Source organism: Pavona decussata, unplaced genomic scaffold (assembly GCF_977016875.1).
Source record: "Pavona decussata unplaced genomic scaffold, jaPavDecu1.1 SCAFFOLD_11, whole genome shotgun sequence".
NCBI classification, from domain to species: Eukaryota; Metazoa; Cnidaria; class Anthozoa; order Scleractinia; family Agariciidae; genus Pavona; species Pavona decussata.
This window is the reverse complement of record NW_028145434.1, coordinates 3,472,501-3,493,401: the sequence shown is the minus strand read 5'-3', so window position 1 is coordinate 3,493,401 and position 20,901 is coordinate 3,472,501. Positions and strand designations below refer to the sequence as shown.

Genomic DNA, 20,901 nt, shown 5'->3' with positions numbered 1-20,901 from the left:
CCGCCATTTTGAGATTCTATTTAGTTCCATGGCCACTGAGATCTACGCTGTTGTCTCAGAAGCCCGGGAATCGCTGGCATGGCGATTGTTACCAGTTTATCGTAATGGGTTTGTAAGATGAGATTGCATGGCTGAATTCCATACTCGGAGGGTAAGCCGTGCAACAGATTTTCAATTTGTCGATTTCGTCCAACCAACCGGGGCCTAGACAGTGTTTTTCTTTTACCTTACGAGGTTATCACGTAAGCAGAATACAATTTTCGATTGTATTTTTTCAGCCCTGTGATTGGATGAAATGATAATATCTTAGTAACACTAGAACGGTAACCTACCCAGCGTTTCTTGGAGGTAGAAATAGAACTGGCACGGAGGGAAACAGTCAGATTATATGCAGAAGGAGAAGAGAAATCAAAGACACAAGACAGCAGATCAGACGGCAATACCTTTATTCAACTGTCAATCAAAGTCAGCTTTTACCTCGAGACTGCTCGAGTGATCGGCCCCCATTTTTCCCACTGCTCTGAATATTATTTTTTTGGTAATAATACGTAACATCGGTGGGCAAATATTTTTCTGAGTGAGCCGGATCCATTAGCAATTCTAGTAAAGCCCACTCTTAATCATTTGGTAAATCAATGACTCTAACACACTTTAAATCTTCATAAAAAGATGGTCACGCTATGTTTTTTCCTTCGGTTATGCTGTTGGTATTTTTAACCAAGCTTTCTCTAGTTTAATACATAAGGCATCTCTCATGGTTCCACAATATGTCCCAATGCTTTTTTACTTGTGTTTTCAGAAGCGTCAAGAAACAGGCGAAACACTGGTTACAATTTGTCCCCCCAAAATGATACATTGGTTATAAATTGCTGTTAAGGGTCAAATCCCCCAATACTAGCCTTGTAGTGCAACAATTAAAATCAATTCGCTAAAGTAAAGTTTGCCAAACCAAGGTAACAATTTTCCCAGAATATTCCTTTGTACTATAACGCTAGTGCCTTTGGAAAACAATCCAGGAGTTAAACATCTACGATGCACATAGGTGGGTTGTACTTTCCAAACGCGGTCATTTCCACGTAGATTGATATCCCCATGAATATAAAGTAAAATACTAAATAAATACAGCCAACTTTGCGATCTAAAACCCATTTGTAGTAGTAGATAATCAGCAAGGTGACGGCTATTGAGCCCAAAATGAAGAAACAAGACACAAAAAGTCCGTGGCTGTTAATTACAACAGTCGAGTCATAGTCCCATATAGTTGTCTTGACCAGCCATGGAATACCGAGGCACAGTAGAATATCAAAAACGTTGCTACCGACTGTGTGAGATACAGCCATATCTCCATCACCTGAGAAGATAAAAAACGAAGAGTAAAGACCAAAATACGCTGTGACTTGGCTAAATATATAAGGGTATACTTCAATTTCATGCTTCCGACGTGCCCCAAACGAGCGTTCTCGACACTTGACAAACCGCCAACATTTTCCATAGTTTCATTGGATACTCTCCTTTGAAGGTCATCATAAACGTTTATAAAATCAATTTGTGCTACCAGCAATAACCGAATGGGTTCACTTCCAAGAGCGATCGAGCAAGGGAGACATCAGCTACACTTGTCGTACCCTTCCGGCACGAGCACATTGAGTAGCACAAACATTCCGCCATCGGAAAACACCTCAGAGGTTAACATTAATTGAGGCAAAGGGATATCTACGACTAATTTTCTATATTAAGGAAATACCGAGGAAAACTAAAAAACTAAAACTAAAACTGAAACCTTTTTTTTTTACTTGTGTATATCTTGTAATTTATTTTGATCTTAAAATGTTTGTAACAAACTTCAGTTATTACAGTAGAATCGGAAATGAAAGAAGGATGAGTAACTTTCTTACCTTTCTGAGCTACGAATAAACTTGATAAGCAATCTGGTACACTACTTCCGAAGGCGACAAGTGAAAGACCCATTACAGTATCCGGGATCATAAAGGTGTATCCAATGATTGTAACCATCCAAACGAGAATATATGACGTGACTCCAATCCAGACTATGCAAACTACAAAAGAAAAGGGCGCATACTTCTGGCAGGTTTCTTTCTTGACATCCGGGATGGTGTAATAAAACACAATATTGATTGGAAGACCTAGGAACCAGCATATTCTGGCCCAGGTACCCTCTGGTGGGCTCCAAGGCGTTCCTAGTGTGAGGTCTGGGACTTCATGCGGTCTGTGTTGGTCGTACTCGTAATGATGAGCAAGATGTTCACCGCTGCCTGGAGAAATGGAAACAGTGGTTTAGTTCTAAATGTTTCTTATTTAAATTGGTTTAAGTCATTAATGTGTATATGTAGGCCAAGACGTGCAGCTCCTACTTTGTATTCGTGTGTGTGGCACGTGAAATTAAATCAAATTCAAGAATTCGCAAAAACGATTCTTGAACATTACAGTATATATGCCACATAATAGTTATTTTTGGCAATCTGTTGAGGCTGTTTCTTTCCCCAAGAAGTAAAGTTGTGGTAGGGTTAAAACGGAGGCCTTGTAAAGGTTGCAAACGAACAAAACTCGAGTTTGTCTATGTATGCATGTTGTTATTTATTTATTTATTTATTTATTTATTTTCTGAATGCTAAGTCGTTATCTCGTAAGGAACATGATCGCTTGATCTTTTCATTGCCGTCCAGTCGACTTTAACTCACGTTTGAAGGTCAATAGTGGCTTCTTTCATTTTTAGGATGTCAATCGATTACGTAATCGATTATTAGTGTGGCTACCACATGAAAACTATCCTCTTGTTACTCTATCAAGCGATTCCCTCTGTATAGATTGTAATAAAACCACGATAGAGTTTACAGAAAATTAATTGACTACTCTCTGGGAATATTTGCTTTGGTATGGTAGAAAGTCTCCTTTTATCTTCCATGTAAAGTCACCAAAAAGACTAGAACCGAATATCTCCAAAATAAAAATAATAATAAAAAAAATGTAATAATAATAATAATAATAATAATAATAATAATAATAATAATAATAATAATAATAATAATAATAAAAGGGTAATTACCCTCAAATGGTCCATGTTGTTTGGCCTCCTTTTGATCTTTATCACCCGTCTCATCTCCGGACGTTCCTTTTTCAACGTCTTGTCCTCTAGCATCACCAGTTTTTTCCTCCTCAGAATTATCAGTTTTATCCTTGTCCACTTTTGCTTCGTCTTCCTCTCCAGTAGGAACTTCTGAATATCCGTTATTTTTACCATTCGAAGCGTGTAAGTCGGATTTGAACTCGGGACTGGTTGTCTTCGTTATTTTGTAAAGCCATGCCTCTATCCGGGGATTGAAGTACATTATAAGTAGATATATGGAATAGAAACAGACCATCGCTGTTGCCTCTGACCTTCGAAATTAAAAAAAAAAATCAAATAAATAAAACCTCATTCAATTATTTTTCTTTTATAATATCAAACTAAGGAATTGATCAAGTTGGCTCGTAAAGGTTGCTCTTCGATAGAGCAGTTTTAGGCTAAATACGTACGTCTTAATTCTTCTTGTTTGGTTGCTGATTTATTATGGCCCTAAATTCCCCTTTCATGTCAAGATAGCAAGCGCAAGCAATGCATAAAAGGTAGAGCGAACTGTCACAAATACTCGGTGGCAGAATGAAGATGGTAAATTATCCCAAAAACTGGAACATGCCAAGTTCTTACCAGATCACAACGTTATCCATTAGCACCAGCATAAGTATAACAAGACTAAGGAGGTAGAACAAACTATCCCTGACTAAAGGCCACCAGGCCAAGTACAAGACCTGCAACGAAGAGAAAAGTTATTACACAAGAAGGAAAGGTTGGTATTTTGGAAGACGTCCTGCAGAAAGGTTTTCTGTCATCGGTTGGCGTGGTTAGTTATCACTTGATAAATTTTTGCACCTAGATAATTTTTCTTGTGGATTGTAGTTAATAAGCGATGAACACCAGAAGACTTCAATGGGCAACACCTTTATTATCTGCCCTATATTGCTGAGGGACTTAGTGTGAGACGTCCAAATGTTAAAGGCGAAGCGATATGCGCCGCGTAACGGTAGTACCTTGCATTCGTTACTTGTGAACTCTAGAATCACAGTCCCCTCTGTACTCTTGAAGAAATATTGAACTTTTCGCAGTCTAGTAGCGTGGCAGCAAAAATCAACAGAAACGTTCCTATTGGTCAGATGGACCCAACACTGTTTAAATGTCTAAACGCTGGCAAAAGGCGTTTTAATGTCGCATGTAAAAACCTACATCTGTAAATGCATAATACGTGTCTGGCTAACACTTACTGAACTCTACGCAGACTATGACTACCATTAGTGAAAGCAAGAAACAAGAGATCTTACTGTTCCTGCTCCAATCCCACAGACGCCAATGACGAAAAGCACATTGAATACTGCTGATCCTAAAATAGTGCCGACACCGATGTCACCCTTTGTGATGAAGACACCTGTGGAAAGTATGACAGTCGTGTAATGGCAGCGGATAATTGCCAAAGTCCAATCGCCCGTGGGGTGCAACGTGTGTACTACGCTAACACAAAATGTCAGTTTTTACTAGGGTATGGCATGCGTACTACGCATTACTTAGGTAAATACTGTGAAAGTCCATTTATTGAAACTCGAAATAGCTACCCCGAATTTTATTCAGTCGATTACAATAATGTCAAGCTTGATAACTCGTGGGTGTGGATACTTGGAGGGAATTTTACAGCAGTCATACCCATTCTAAATCTTAACGTAACGTTGCGGTACTCACCAATCACGGATGCGAATAGTTCGGGTGCCGAACTCCCTAAAGCCATGAACGTAGCTCCAGCTACATCCGTCTGAAGCCCCATCTTATCGCAAAGTATTTCCAGGCAAGGTACAAAATAGTCATCACAGACGATAGCTATGGCCCAGAACATGTAGAATGCTGCCGCGAAGTTAACGATGACTGCACCATGCTGTCTTTGACGTTGATTAAAAAAATCATTCGGGAATTCTTCTATTGATGGTGGAGTGCAATTTTTGAGCTTGTGCGTATTATGAGCCAGGAGGTGTCTTGTAGTGAATGGCCCATCTGAAATAAAAAAAATAAAGGATGAAAAACTCTTTTTCTGAAGCAGACTTTTCAAGTTCTGCCTGCACCACTTACGAACCTGTTATCAATCAGCCCAGCGCTTGTGACAAATGCAGAGCTGATTCAAGATCGACCATTAATTTAAGCTCGAAGCATGTTCGCTGCTTCACACAAGACTGTCACAAAAACTAAACTCTTTAACTTTTTTCCCTCAATGCACTCGCACTTTCAACAACAACAAAATTACCAACTTTGACGACACTGCGTGTCTACCTGAAAAACTGTGAAGCGACAGGTATCTTGCGCCTCTGAAGTGGAGCAAATCATTGTCGCCTCTCACCTTTTTTCCAGATTTATATTTTTATTTCAAAAATTTTGATTTGTGACTTCTAAGTTGATGGAAGAGAGGCTGAAAGAATCAGTCCATGATCAGTTCTAGCGAGATTTGGGATGAAAAAGGGAGGACTTGGAAAAAAAGTTAGCATAACATTTTTCAATTTGCAATCCATTCCAACCCAGCCCATTAGGACAGGTTTAGTACACCAGGATAGTAATTTATAGCAAAATGGCCTCTTGTTTTTAGGTTTCTGATAATACCAAAACAAACCAAAAAAAATTAGGATTTTTTATAAATGTCACCAAATCTGCGTAATTCTTCCCCCTTGACACAAAGTTGCTTTGTAAAACTATTATATCGACAACTCTCATGGGCGTATGAAATTTCCTTTAGTTTGAGCTGTTGGAGATGATAAGAACTGTTTAATTGAGCATTATCTCCTTGTTTGCATTGATCGACATTTATTTAGTTTATCCCCACTTCAAGTTGTGGAAGATAAGTATTATTTAAAAGTTTTGCCTAAATCAACAGTCTGCTTTGTAATAGATGTCCTTGCAACAATCCGAAGGGCTAGGACAGTATTTCTGCATTTTAGGCGCTTATTTTCGCATGAGTGGCGGTTTATTTTCAGACCAAGCAGTTGATATGTTTCAGTGTTACGGGTAAGCAGGTTTTATCCTGGTTTACGGGTAAGCAAGACCAGAATCAAAACATCAAACAACTGACTAGCTAGATGGACCAACTAAGTAGATCGTCACATCATTTGTGTAACGGCACAGCGAGGCGGAATCAGGTGGCAGACGTTGTTGGTAAACATCCTTTGTAATACTTTGTTTGACAATTGTCATTGCTTTGTTTACCTTAGCAAAACAACGAATTTGTTTTTGTTTATCCTATTGCTACAGTTTCTTTTTTGGAACTGTTAAACATACCTGAAATTCTCCCAGCAATCGATGTAGTTTCTCTTGCAACATTCTTGATTAGATCATGGTAGTCCCAAGCGTAAAAAACAAACAGCAATGTTACAACTCCCCCAAATGCCAACTGTGTCTTGGATCGTCTCCTTCGCCTCATAGCTGTGAGAAACGGAACATCATTTTCTTTTCAGACATCAGTTCGTAAATTAAGCGAGTTTTTACCCAAGTCGACAAGAGGAAACTTGTCAGTTTTATCATCATTTTCTTACACAATGTTGTATTCATGTGGAAAGCTATTGGTTATTTATACAACGACCTGCCGCGCGAGTTTTGAACCTGCCAAACTCAGCCATCCGTGACTGGTAGGTTGCGACCATGATTGGTGATGGTAGTAAAGCTTGGTTGCCTGTCGTTCGTTTTGCTATAATAGCGTCTCTGTGAGCATAACATGGACACTTCTTGTAATTTTTACGCAAAAACAGATTGTTGAGAACGGTTCTCATCATAAGTACGAGGACTATCACGGAAAAAACAGATGATCTCTTTTGATTGGTTTGAATTAATTCAATGAGTAAACAAAGTAGAACAAGCCCAAGTTAATTGCGTAGATTATTTCTGTAATTAGCCTTGACAGGAAAAAAGGTTTATCTACACTTTAAAGAAATGAATATAACATATAAATATGTGTTAAATCATGGTACAGTCAGTAGCTCAACAAGAGGACAGTGCAAGGTGTAATAAATAATTATAAACACACATGCAAATATAAATAAACAAACAAAAACTGGGAAACCGAAACACTAACGAGCAAATAAATCTCTTTTAATACGTCTGTCTCTCCACCATTGTGGTCTAGTGAACACATTGACCACGTGACCCAATGGTCTACTGCGAAGTAAAACGAGGGTCTCTTCGGCCGAAATTGTGTAAAGCCTTGGGTTTGTTCCGATGCAAAATAACATGGTCTGCTGTTAAGCATTTAGAAGATTTTGTACCTAGTTTTGAATCATCGAATGAAAGAAACAAGTCTTTTGTACAAGGGGTGTCTGCAGGGCATTAGGGAGCTTAAGCAACGAGAACGGCAACGAAAACGTCACCCGAAAATATATCTTTAAAATATTTCACTTGTGTTACTTCGCAATTATTTCAACTCTCTCAATTTTTAGAGAAATGGCGAACTATCCAGGAACCAAATTGGGAGGAGTGGCGTACAAGTTAATAAGGAAAATGAAAATTCACCGTCGTGAGTTCACGTTCACCACAAAACCTTTAATGTGGTCATGTGACGGGGGGTTTTTCCACTCTAAGCGAACGGGAACGTTTCGGCTATTCTGAACTTCAACGGGAGAACTTCTGTGACAATTCTTGGGAATGATTAACTCAAGGAGAGATCGCCTGCGAGAAAGGACCGTCACTCCCTTGAGGTACCAAAATCTAGCCGCAACTGGATGTAGAATTAACGGCGACAACTTCACTTTTCAACAGCAGTTTATCCTGGAAGGACGAACTAACATAAGTCCGTCCAACAGCAAAGGTTGTAAACATGTAATCACTGCTGTAATCACTGATGTAATCCCTTAGCGCTACTTACAGAGTTGTATATATATGATTTTTTGTACAAGTGTCCGTTGTTAACGGAATACAATACACGTAGATGTAAAAAGTAATTACAGAGAACGCGGCAGTTCTTTGAATAACGCGTAGAAGATCAAAAAGCCAAGTTTTAACACCAAACCATCAATATTAACTACACTTGTTAATTAAGGAGAACTTGCACTATTCAATTGTCCTAAGTTAAAAGTTCTTGAAGTGTGTAAACATAGCTGATATCAGCGCGATGAGTTTTCCGAAGTGTTAGTGAACGGCTCGTGTCGAGTAATTACCGTCATTACAGTTCACAAAGAAACTCACTTAGTATTCTTAACTTAAAGGTTATCCTATTGAATACTCCTGAAAACGCAATTACAGAAGGGAGCTCATTTCAAGAGTATTCATTTCAACCGAAACCAATTTACTTCAAGTAACACTTCTAAAACTTCCAAGTTGATTAACCTTATTCAGGTCCACGAAGATAATTTAAAAATATTTCCTAGCATAACTACTGTTGGTTTTTCTAATTATTTTCCCTTTAGTAACAGGCATGATAAGGTTTTCGAGAACATTTGCACACGGCTCGGCAAATTACTGAAAGCTAAAACGGAAACTAAGGTTACCACTGCCCTTTACAAATTGAACGATATCAATATAGAACCAATAATAACACAACCACAAAATATACTTGGACAAATATGAAATATTCCCTATAAATTCGAATATGAGTACAATAAATATTGCCAAAGTTTCCCTAACAGTCATTTCACGTTGTTGCTCAGTTTGCAGAGGACGGCAAAGGAATGTACCAAAATGTAAAACGCACGTGCAGAGCGATTGCTTTTGCTCATTAAACCTATTGTTTTGTGGCGTTGCCGTCGCCGTCGTCGTTGCTTAAGCTCCCTTCTGGTAGAGTGGACGGAGACCCTTTAAATTTGATCCTTCAGGATCCTACAGGCATTACAATTACAATTACAGTTACAGTTACAATTACAATTACAATTACAATTACAATTACAATTACAATTACAATTACAATTACAATTACAATTACAATTACAATTACAATTACAATAACAATTACAATTACAATTGCAGTTACAGTTACAATTACAATTACAATTACAATTACAATTACAATTGCAGTTACAGTTACAATTACAATTACAATTACAATTACAATTACAATTACAATTAAAATTACAATAACAATTACAATTACAATTACAATTACAATTACAATTACAATTACAATTACAATTACAATTACAATTACAATTACAATTACAATAACAATTACAATTACAATTACAATTACAATTACAATTGCAATTGCAATTACAATTACAATTGCAATTCAATTGTAATTGCAATTTAAACTTTGAACACTGTGTTAATTAATTTCCCAATCGCTAATTTAAAGAAACATTAATAGTGATTCTAAGGCGAAAGTCTGAACCAAAATATAGTACAACCGGCGATTTTTTAGTGCGTTACAACAGCGAAATTTGAAAACGTCCGCCACATAATTGTATGTCGCGTGTTGTAACTTATTTTGTGTGGCAAACTAAAATTAAATTTAAAAACAAAACCGAAAAATTTGGCGGCCCTTTTATTTACCAGAGCAAAATGGGATTTACTTTGAGGCATATCTAGGCCGCTAATACCGTTGAAAAATGTGTATGATTGGGAGAAGGAATTAAAATTTAGTGATGGCTAGAGGAGTCAGTTCATGGCTGTGGCGGGGCCCTAGATCACAATGTTACTGTTGTAGTTCAGCAAGTTATAAAAAATCTTAAACCGACTGCATACATTCGAAATAATAAGCTAAGAAACGTGACGCTTAGAATTTCTTGAATGGCCTGATAATAACAGTCCTAAGATTACAGTTTATATCGTCGGTTTGACATCGAAACGTGGTAATAGGGTCATTTGTTATTGTGGTGACTTGATTGCACTGAACAGCAAGTTTTTAAATGCTGTTTCTTTGTTCATTGAGAGCTTGTTTGTCCACTAGTTACACGATCATTACGATTCAAGATCGTGTATGGGATAACTTTAATGTTTCACTAAAGGGAACCGCTCCATCTTTTTCTCGAATATCATTCAGAAATAATTGCCACAAAAAAGCGTTGTCTTGGAAATGATATTTTTAAATTTGGTCTGACCTCCTTGAATAACTTTTAAAGAAAATCTACTACCTTCAGTTCTATCTATTCATTGTGCAATGGATTCATTTTTGTTTATGTTCACGCATTTCAACGCCCGAGTATGTTTCTTCTCAGGTTCAACCTTTCTAACAGTCATTAACAAAGTAAAAGAAACACGTATGTCTAGCAATGAGAGGAAACGAACATTTCTCGAGGTACGTCCTTGTATTTGGAGCTCGTATCATACGTACACTAAAACAATACACAATAATCTTAAAAACCGGAGGCCATGTAAAGTAAGTTCCAGTCGATCCTTCAAACACATCGTGTTTTTTTCCTCGATTAAAATGGTTTACCTTTTTCAACATGTGCTAATTGATTAGTAAGAATTTGCATTGGAGTCGGTAAAGCAAATAAAATGTTTGTCACGTTATTATGGAAGGGAGAAACACGATTTCAAAAAGTCCTTTGAGCACTGAAGAAAGCACCGTCTTACGGTGGCTAGTGCATGATGTTCAATTTAGTCCGTCCACTAGTCATAGGTTTATGCTGTCAGAGGAGTACAAAATTGGCTTTAAACCGAGGATCATGCTGTGCTTGGCCGATAAATTACGGAATTGTGTGGATATAGGCTTGGAAATTGCATGTCTAACTGATTTATCCGGTATATTCTGGATGGTTCTAAGGCCAATGAACGTAATTATAATACCTGAATTGGCATTCCGTCCACAGTTGCGAAGACCATTTTCCTTTCAGCCATACCGCCAGCGAAAAATAAGACGCAGAGGGTTTTCCTGACTAAAACAAGGATCTAATAAATTCAAAACCCACGTCGGCAGTCCTTGTTAATTAGAATATCTCCTGTTAAATTAAAATTACTATCTGGGCTTCCCTTGTCCTTATACTCCCACTGGAATCGCCGTTAATCCAATGTTCAGCAGATATCGTATTAAGCCGGCTGACAATTTGAATGCCTATTGTATATATATATAAGAAAAAACAAAAGTTTTTTCAAAGGGTGAAGTGATGCGCGCACATTAATTTTATGGTATGGAGAAATCACTTAAAAGATCTATATGAAATTATTATTTAAAGCCACTCAATGTAACAAAGTCTATCAGTGCTTAACTTATTAAAGACAGTGCTCAGTTTCTTTAAGTTCCAAACTATTTCCTTGTTTTTATTTCCACACTTGGAGAAGCAGTGATTTAGTAAATAGCGCGTTTGACTTTTGATCGCATGGCCGGACGCCAGGTTGGTCTCTTTATGAACGTGTTGTTTTCTTAGACAAGAAACTTTGCTTCGCATTTTCTCTCTTCCGGCACCCACGCGTATAAATGGATACCGGTGACATACTATTGGGAATTGGGAGTAGCAATACTCTTAGTGGCTCCATGTGATAAAAACCGTGTCTGTCTCGGCTTTTGTTAAGCGGGTCATTGTCGTTGCTTCAAACACTACAAAATATTGTTTTGGTTGATGTTACAGTTGGGAAAATGTGGCTCGCGATTTATATTGAAAACTATCCACGGTGTTACCGGACAAATTTTGACTTAACTAATTCGTTGTCGTACTGAAAAAAACCCTCAGCCTCTCCAAAACCCTCAGCTCATCATTTCCAATTCTCCTCACACTTCGCTCAGCACACAAAGCAACAAAAGACTCTTGTTAACAGGTTAGATAAGGAATTAGATCCGCTAGAATGATGATGATGATGAGAATGATGTATTAATCAGTAAAATGACACAGGCATACTCGGAAAAAAAATCCGAGTGCTCCTATCAGGAGTCGCACCTAAGATCTTCCGATTACTAGTCCGGATGCTCTTCCACTGAGCTACTGGAGACTCGTGGGAGCTAAGGCCATTAAACTAGGATCATGGAACAAACAAAGGACCATTTCTTAACACAAAAAGAACCCTTACGCTCATAGTAAGAAATTGCCTCAGCTACCCCCGTGCCCTTATTCGATATTCTTGTTATAATGGTAGGCAACAATCTACCCGCATAGGGCTTGAAAGCGGGAGACAAGTAAAAAGATGAGACATGCTTAGGCGATTAACTCCTACCATAGTTACAAAACAACAAACAAAAATGACGGAATAAATGTATAACAAAAGTTAGAAATGCTAATGAAAATAGTAAGGAGAACAATAAGGGATGCGTGACTTTAAGAAATAACTGCATATAGTTTTAAACTAACGTATATGAACTGTGGATATGCAAAGATTCATTTAAGTTGAAAGTCGTAGCCGCATGGTCTATAATGCTTAAAATAATCCAGGTGCGGCAACTTTGAAGACACATACATTTATTCAAAGTGTTGAAAAGATTAATTAAAATGAAACGCCTTGAAAGACAGTTAAAGAAGTGGGCCCAATGTAAATTCAAAAAACTCCGCTAGAAATTTTTAGTTTACATAAGGGGCTCTGTCTGTGGTTAGATGCACACGAGCGCGTGCTTATCAATGGTAATGTTCATTCCCTTTACTTGTGGTTCTCAAAATTAAAATTTATTATTATTTTTTTTTTTAACTACGCCTGTTCAAAATTGTTGCCTTACAAGAACATTGCCAAAGAAACGTATCTAAGCATGGCAGACAGTTGAAAGGTTGGCTTCTATTGATATTTTGGTTTTTTTAAAATTGTGATATGATCGGTTTTTCTGCAAGGATCTCGTTTGAAATATGTTCAAATGGAGGTAAATCAAAATGAATCAAAACAAAGACCGAAAACGATCATTATATTTGTTGCGGACAAGTGTCAACAGCAGATTTTAGGCTAGGATGAAAGCTATTTAAAAAATAAAATAAATAAATAACCTTTATTTGATAGCACAAGTGCTAGTCGGGCCGAGCATTAAATTTCATAAAGAAATAATTTAAATTGAAAATAGCATGGTTAAAAACCCCCGACTGACAGAAGACAGACCAACTGGCTATTTACAAGCGCTGCGGAGGAGTTGAACTCGGGGCTACCGAGAAACAACTCCATCTAGCGGTCAGAGCGGGACACCATATTTTATGTCCGGCGCCCTAACCAACCGACAATTTTTTTGGCGGCACCAAGTGCTCGCAAAGTTAAAATGTTTTCATATCAACTTGCTATTGATACTTAAAACAGGCGTGAAAGTTCAGTTGTCAAACCTTCTCATCAATACGAATGAAATCGATGTGTATTTACCCATGGCTCAGCACCGATTAATCGGTCCGGTTTGGCCCAATTTGACAGACAGTGAATAAGTGGACAAAAATTGCCCTGATTTATAAATAAAGCGTGGCACTACAGCAGATCTTACGAATGAGGCCGATTTCCACTACAGTCCTTGTCAACAGGTAGACTTGCGAAGAAATTGTCCGATAGGTGTACGTGTAAATTAGCCTTATTTTACAAGGTTCACCCCCTGGAGAACTTAATAACAATGAATTAACGCCTGTTTTACCAGAACGACTTGCCAAAGAGCAAAGAAAACCTACAGCAAAGCCACTTAGAAAGCAGTTGTCGTCAGTGATTTCGTAAGCTCTTGAACGACTTGTAAAGGTATATTCGCAAATCGTTTCTTTAACGCTGTGAAACCATCCGTTAACAAGACAGAGCAACCCTGGCCGACAATAATGTGAAAGGCGACGTGAAGGCTTCTTACGTAGCGTGACTGACCAAGGGCAAGCAGTTAATTGCTTACCACAAATAAAAAGGAACTTTAAGAAACCAGTGAAAGTTATTTTCTATCTTTTGTTTAAACAAAGCAAGACACTTTTTGGGAAGCAAAGATCCACTCAACTTATTTGCCCATGCTGTGAAGCAGATTGAACATTGCCGTAACCACCTAGAAGAATATGGTGACAGCCAGGACCATTCCAAACACTGCCTTCCTGCGTATACTGTGTATGGAAATTGCCATTTCCAAACGGCAGCTCCATTTGAGACTATGACTATGACTATGGGACGTTCGTGTGAACCTTTCTAGCCGTGATTTGGATGCTTAATATATTAAGACCTTAACAGAAGAACAACTCTCTGATTCAAATGATCTCACAGTTAACAATTCTTTTCATTTTCCGCGACTTTCTTGTTTGGCGTATGAGTGCCTGGGACATATTTGTGTTTGATTCACTAGCAGAATCATGAATTATGGCTTCGTAAATTCAACCAATTTTTTTTTTTGGCTGTATGAAATCATATTTTGCTTTGTTTAAACAAGCTGATCCTTTTGGAAGTACATGTAGTTAGCACTTTGTACGTCTTGACATTGTCAGAAACATCTTGATTTTGGACGCTCATTTCGGAGAGCGCTTTCAATTTAACCAGTCTTGAATACAAGTTGCATTTTAATTTATCTAAAAGAATATCGCTTACCCTTGGGCTGCTTGGGATCTCATTGCGTTATTAACCCCCCCCCCCCCCCCCCCCCCCCCCATCCTTTGCCAGATCTTACTGTCAGTTTACAATGGAAAACTGCCACGGTTCCTATGTGCATGCACTCATCCTAAGCTCTAGTTAATAACGAAACGCAATTGAATGTAAAAAGAGTCTTTGTAATGTTGCTGTTTTCAAAAAGAGCAAAAAACAAACACAGTTTATGAGAAGATAACTCTTTAGCTTTCTATAGGTGTTAATAGAAATACGTGCTCGCCAGAAAAGGCCAACGGACGAAAATCAACCGGCCAACTTAACCTATATGATTTTTGTTTCTCAACTCAGGGTGAGATGCCATCTCCGTTCGATGTTGTCCCCCACATCGTTTTCATAATTTCTATATAAAGAAATCTCGAAGAAAGAACAACTTACCTTTCAGGCTTCACTCTCTAACGAGGCATTGGCAAGTTCTCGTGCGCTGCACTACAAATATATTATATATTGACAGTTTAAGGCGGTAAATTGTTTGACGTTGTCAATAGCCGCTGCTGGTGGTCCGGTACATATTTTAAACCAAGTCGTGTAACTAAAAGCAAAAGATGAAAGATAATTAAGTAAACGTGAATTAAAATGAGATTTTAAAAACCACGACATTAATTTTTTCACTTGTCAAGACCAGTTTACTCAGCTGATTCATCATTATACCCATTATCCAGCTTTCAGTCTCCGCACGAAGGTTCGGTTGGTTGCTAAGCTTGTCAACTTCAAAGGAAACAATGAACAAATATTGATTAGCATTTATTATTCGGACCCAAAATGGTTTATTTGTTTTCAAAACATAAACACACTGTTGGCAAAAAGATCAACATACATCGAGGCTGGTTGTGTGAAGAACACCAGAGACTACGGTTTGTGCTAGCTAAAATTTTCTAAACCACTTGTACTGTGATTTCTCAACTATTGCTTAGCACTTGTCAAATTTGTCATCCAATTTGAGGCCTGAAGGTGTTAATTTGGAAGAATGTAGATTTTAATCACACTTGCGCGCGCAGTGTTTATGCGACTGCTCTGTTGTTCATTTGAAGACCGTGGCGCTTTTCAAGGACCAAAAGATTAACGAAACTATTACATACTAAAGACAATGTTACCCACCCAGTACAGACGAATAATTTGGATACCGCTCATCACATATATCGTAGTACTGCAACGAATCAGAGCTCAAAATAACCGACAACATGATCAACAAGCGGCGTTTGTTTATTCCACCCAGCCATTACTAGTGCTCTACCGACCAGCATCGTTCGAGAACGACGCTCATTTACGTAAACTGAATTCACGTCTATTTGGAGAATGAATATGCAACTTGCACGCAAATGGACCTTGACGGGAGATTACCAGCCAGTTGCGGCATTTCCCGCGAACCGCGAACGTTAAGAAGTCATGTGACCAGTGCCTTACCGTCAGGTTTGCGGTTTGAGGTTCACGTTTGTACGACAAGACCACGCTCTAGAGGTAAGTGATTTACCGCAAGTTATTTTTGCACCCTAAAACATCACAATCCCACGTTTGAGAGGAAATACTACTTTTTAGAACTATTTCGCTTATTAATTATCGAGTTCTTTTTCATAGAAACGTAATTTTGAAGACGATTTCTCAGCTAAAATAGAAGTGAACGAACGAATGAATTGAAAACAAATATGGCAGCCGGCTATTTGTTGCTGGAACTGTTTTGCCAGTCGGATTACTTTGTGGTTAAACTACGATAAACAAAGTAAAATAAAAGCAGATTTCTGATGATATGTGAATGCATACTAGAAATAAGAAATCGAGATCTTCATCGCTCGAAGACGAGCCTTCAGAACTGCTATCATCCAGCTGCATAACGTCCAGCAGATCTTTGTAGTCTAGTCTGATTTAAAGAGAGTCAGTGATTTAGTGTTCTGCTCTCATTAATCAATAAAATCCATCAAACACATCAAAATTCACATCTAACCTTCGAGCAGCAGCCATCTTGTTTTGTACTAATTTCTTATAATTCATCAGTGCTATCACGCGTGGATCTTAAGTCCCAAATATGGGCAGACGGCTAACGTGAAACCGCTAACCGCAAACCGCGGTTTGGCGTTTGCGGTAAGATGCCCAAACCTCGATCTTAAGGTCTCTAATTAACTCTTTATCAAACATTAAAATTGCTGGACATCCCACACAATGGTCATTAATTGCACCAGCATTGCATTCCTATGTTTCATTTGTTCAGGCATCTGCTATAGATACAGCTCAAAATACTTAATTAACATTATCAAGTTGTTCTTTATTTCATTGAGTTTACTTTAAGATTTATTTGGCTTAAAACAGTTGATTTTGATTTAAAAGTATTATCGTGGGCAGCAGCGGGGTTACCAAACAAACTTGAAAAGGAAGTATATGAGCGACCTCATGCTTCCAGTTAAAAAGAATCGAAATAGAAAAGAAAAGGAAAAAAAGGGGGAAAAAAGCACTTTTTCGTAAAAGAAAAAATTGCAGGCATGTAAAGAGCCAGAACTCAATCTCTTCACTTCCGCCCAGCACAAACGAAACAACAACGATACTGATTGCCATCAGACTGCTAAGATCTCTTGGCTTCACGAACGCAATATCAAGCCTTTGAACTCAGGTACTGCTCAGACTTCGGGTGCTTGCGTTCGACATTGAGTCCAACCACAAACTGTTGCATTTACTGACCAAAAACTCTAGCAGGGACCTTCAGAGAAAAAGTGGATGAGTAGTTATTGTTGCCAATGTGCCATCGAATCTGATTCCGGATCAACTTTCGTTAAGTTTGGTCTCCAAAGAGAAGAAAAAAGCCAAAATTATCAAATAATAACGTTTCGCCATCTAAATCATGCAAAGCCTCCTGCAGCATCCGTTCTTAAGTTTCCTTGGACTCTCCCACAATGGCCACTGGCCTCTCCATTACAATAGCTCCATCGGAGGACGTTCCCTCTCCTGACAAGATGGGGTCATGTTCCAAATCACTGGCGACTTCCCAGTTGTTCTTAGGATCATCGAGATATTCATCAGGTTCCTCGATGTTTTTAAGTCGTTTCGTCATGATTTCTCTGAAATACTTTACATATGATATTTCATTCTTCATCATGCCTTCGCACACTTTTCTCTTTTCTTTGGGTACGTTTTTCTTGAGAGAGTACCCTTTTACGTAAACGCCAGTATAGGCTTCATCCAAGAAATTCCCTTTTTCAAGACAAGATCTTGTCAAGGCTTTATTTTTACGTCTAAACACTCTTAGCTCTCTCTGAAAACTGGGGCCCTCGGCTTTCACCTTTTCCCAAAACGTCCTATTGAAGTGCTGATAAAGCATGAAGTCGGCTTTGTTCCAACTTTTTATGTCTTCGGTTACTTCTTGGCTCATGAATTTTCGCTTCTGTTTGTCTTGCCGCTCATTTAACTTAAAGTACAAAATGTCTTTCATCTCCCAGCATAAAAGACGCTTAAGCAGTAGTAAAGATTCGTCAAAATGTTCCATAATCATTATAAGGTCGAATTCGTTCTCTAAGAAATCAAAGTACCTCTCAACGGCAGTCACATTTTGAAAATATCGAAAATCCAAGCCTAAGTCAAAGAGCATCGGATTTCTAACTAAGTGTAGGGCTAAGGTCTGCTTCATAAGTGGTTTGATTTCTTGGAAAGCCGGCGGAAACTTCAAAAACGTCCCGAGTGGGTCTTCTTCGTCTTTGAATCCCAGCGGCTTGGCAAAATGCATGAAGTTAAAAACGGACTCATATTGGGCGGTAGGATCCCTAAGAATAGTTATGTAACGACTACTTTTCTTAGGGAATAAGTAATTCATTGGTCTCTTATTGAACCTAGCGTGGTTGCACAGAATGTTAGCTCCAAAGTTGTACAAAGGTGCGGTGTAGGAAAGGCGAAACCTTGCTGGCCACAGAAACGTGAACAACTGCTTCTGCAGCGGAAGCACAAAAGTCAGGTTCTTGGAGTCTCCATATCGGTTGAGAATGTTCGTTATTGTACTTCCACCTGTTTTGTGTGTCTTAAGGAAAAGTATATTATCCACCGGTGAACACTTTCTCTTTTTATCTCTTTTATGCTTTGAAGTCTCGATGAGATGAAAATTGTTGGGTCTTCGTGTGATATTTGAGGGCCTGTATGATTCGGCGACCACACTTCTTGCTTCTTTAGGCAAAATGTCAGCTGGTTCGATCAGTGAGTTCCTCTCTAATAGTGTCCTGTCAAGAGGATAAAAAGAAGCGGTTAATAACGCCATCGTGATGTTTTTCGAATTATCGTATTTTCGAACTTATAAGAACTTAAATAGACATAATTATTTTTAACCATGTAATATGTAACTGGATGAATTAAGTAATTGAAATTAACAAGACAAGAGATTGGAAACATCGCTAATGATCAAAATAATACCAAGGAACAAGCTTTGTATACCTTCATTCCAACGTTAGGGAATTTTAGTCAAACTTGATCAAGAACGAGAAATTTTGCGAGTTTGGTAAAACAAGGAGAAGTGCATGTATAAACGTCTGCTTAAATTTCCCTTCGTTGATAAAATTGTAGCTGTTATTATTGTTATTGAATAAAAGCTAGATCTACAGTTGGCACCTGTAGAGCTCATCAATGTTATCTCTATCGAACATTGCCAAAAGTTGGGAGAAGCGCTTCGAACAAAAGAATAGTAGTGACAACTGAAAATCCTCGGTACTTACTTCCGCTCTATCTTGAGACAAGAAGTCGTTGAGAAAAATATCTCTCTTCCGTACAAAACAATGCAAATCAAAGAAAGTAGAATGAGACCTCCAAAGATCGTCCTCACATGAACGGCCATAATTGCTTGACTCATATATTTGTCCACATTTCATGTTTTTCCCATGTATCTTTAAATGTTGTGGTCATGAAGTTTCAACAATGCTGGTTGCACAAAAATATACCACATTTCTAAAGTTTGGATGCGGAAAGCACGGAGACGCTTTTCAGAAATTTGCCCTCTAAGAATAGATTGTTGAATCACGCTTTTGGCTGTCAGCGATTAATAATTAAGGACGCAATGTTCTTCGCTTGCTCTTTTCACCTGCGAAGCGATGAAATTTGAACAAATAAACTAAATCGACTACGAATTCTAATGGTGGTCATTCTCGTGCATTTTGACCTCGTGCTTTCAATGTTGCTTTAAAATAGTGGATAAACCAGAAATACATGAACACAAAATCTTTTGCTTCTTCTTCCATTAAGACAAAAAGATTGCAGGTACAACGCAGAGTACATGTGACTGACCACTTCACTCGCTGGTCACAATTAACATAACCCGGTGACCGACTATTAAGGAAACTCGCAATCTGATTGGCTGCACAAGAGCGCTCTAGGAGCGCGCGCAAAGAACATTTGATGAACTCACAATCCAACTTGCTAGAAATAAACAATTTTTGTGGCATTTCCTAGTTTAATAGTACAGTCACTGGGCTAAGCTAAGACAATAAGACGGTTCCTGTTCGGTTTCAATCGACTTTGATAGTTAGATGTGCTGTTGGCCTTCCGCCGCCTATCAGACCATAAAAACTCGTGCTAGCAGTGTTGTTTAAAGGGTTGCTTTAAAATTAGAGTTCGACTTCAAAGCAAACTATTTTCCTAATTATACAATTTCTGGTGGAGCAGTGGATTAGCTAAAACGCCTGTCATGTAGGATATCTGTGAGTCACATTTTTCTTTAATCTTGGCTATGGTCAGCAGGTGTTGTATTCAATAAGATGCTAAGCGGCTCCTCGTACACGGACAATTTTGGTCGCGATTTTACAAGGAGACAATTTTAAGAGCGATGATACCTCAGGGCACAAGAGTTTTTCTTTTCTTCGCGAGGGGCGCCCCGAAAGCGTGTCTCGGCATCCAGTCGCTCACAAAAAACATTTTGGCATCCAAGATAGAGCGAGCAAATAGCTCGTACAGACTATCAGCGTTTTTCGCTGCGATTCCGCGGCGATATTATTACGATATTTTCTTATCAGAGAAAAGAGTATGATATGTTAAAAGTATTAAAGTCGTTAAAGAGAGAATCCCTGAGGTAACATGCTTACATCGTACGCTTCCAAGTCCAAGTCTCAACAAAATCGCGGTTAAATCCCATTGAATTGTTGCGAGATCGCGGCGGAAGTAGCGGGTATTTTTTCTTTTCCTTTCTTTTCTTTTCTATTTTACTGGCGATTACTACTAAAATCGCGTGAAAATCGTCAGGACAGATGAGGGTAAAAACGAAACTTGGAAGTAGAGCCAGATAAATTCGTAAAGTAAAGGTTTCCTGTTTCACTAAAAATGATGCACACATGATTTTTCTTTTAAATTGATATCATGGGCTGCCATTCAGAAATCATTGTTGCCGACCTTAATCTAGACAGACTCCAACCACTTTCAAAGGAATGGAATATGTAACCTTGTAGATATTCACG

General features: G+C 38.4%; 2 protein-coding genes across 3 annotated transcripts; both read right to left on the bottom strand.

Annotated features, from left to right (window-relative positions):
* Positions 1–429: 429 nt before the first annotated feature.
* On the bottom strand, positions 430–15,037 carry LOC146488261 (sodium/potassium/calcium exchanger 4-like). 2 transcript variants are annotated; one of them, XM_085122557.1, is made up of 8 exons: positions 14,873–15,037; positions 6,362–6,505; positions 4,787–5,092; positions 4,375–4,478; positions 3,707–3,807; positions 3,065–3,396; positions 1,896–2,273; positions 430–1,351 (listed from the first exon to the last, which is right to left on the bottom strand). In XM_085122557.1, exons 2-8 carry the CDS (start codon positions 6,501–6,503, stop codon positions 1,020–1,022), a joined length of 1,695 nt encoding a protein of 564 aa, XP_084978683.1. In that variant the 5' UTR covers positions 6,504–6,505; positions 14,873–15,037; the 3' UTR covers positions 430–1,019. The 2 variants fall into 2 exon arrangements, with proteins under 2 accessions (XP_084978683.1, XP_084978674.1); XM_085122548.1 differs by lacking the exon at positions 14,873–15,037 and adding an exon at positions 10,796–10,993.
* Positions 15,038–17,264: 2,227 nt separating this feature from the next.
* Positions 17,265–19,451, bottom strand: LOC146488260 (galactosylceramide sulfotransferase-like). Its single transcript, XM_085120077.1, has 2 exons — positions 19,174–19,451; positions 17,265–18,684 (listed from the first exon to the last, which is right to left on the bottom strand). Exons 1-2 carry the CDS (start codon positions 19,305–19,307, stop codon positions 17,349–17,351), a joined length of 1,470 nt encoding a protein of 489 aa, XP_084976203.1. The 5' UTR covers positions 19,308–19,451; the 3' UTR covers positions 17,265–17,348.
* Positions 19,452–20,901: the final 1,450 nt, after the last annotated feature.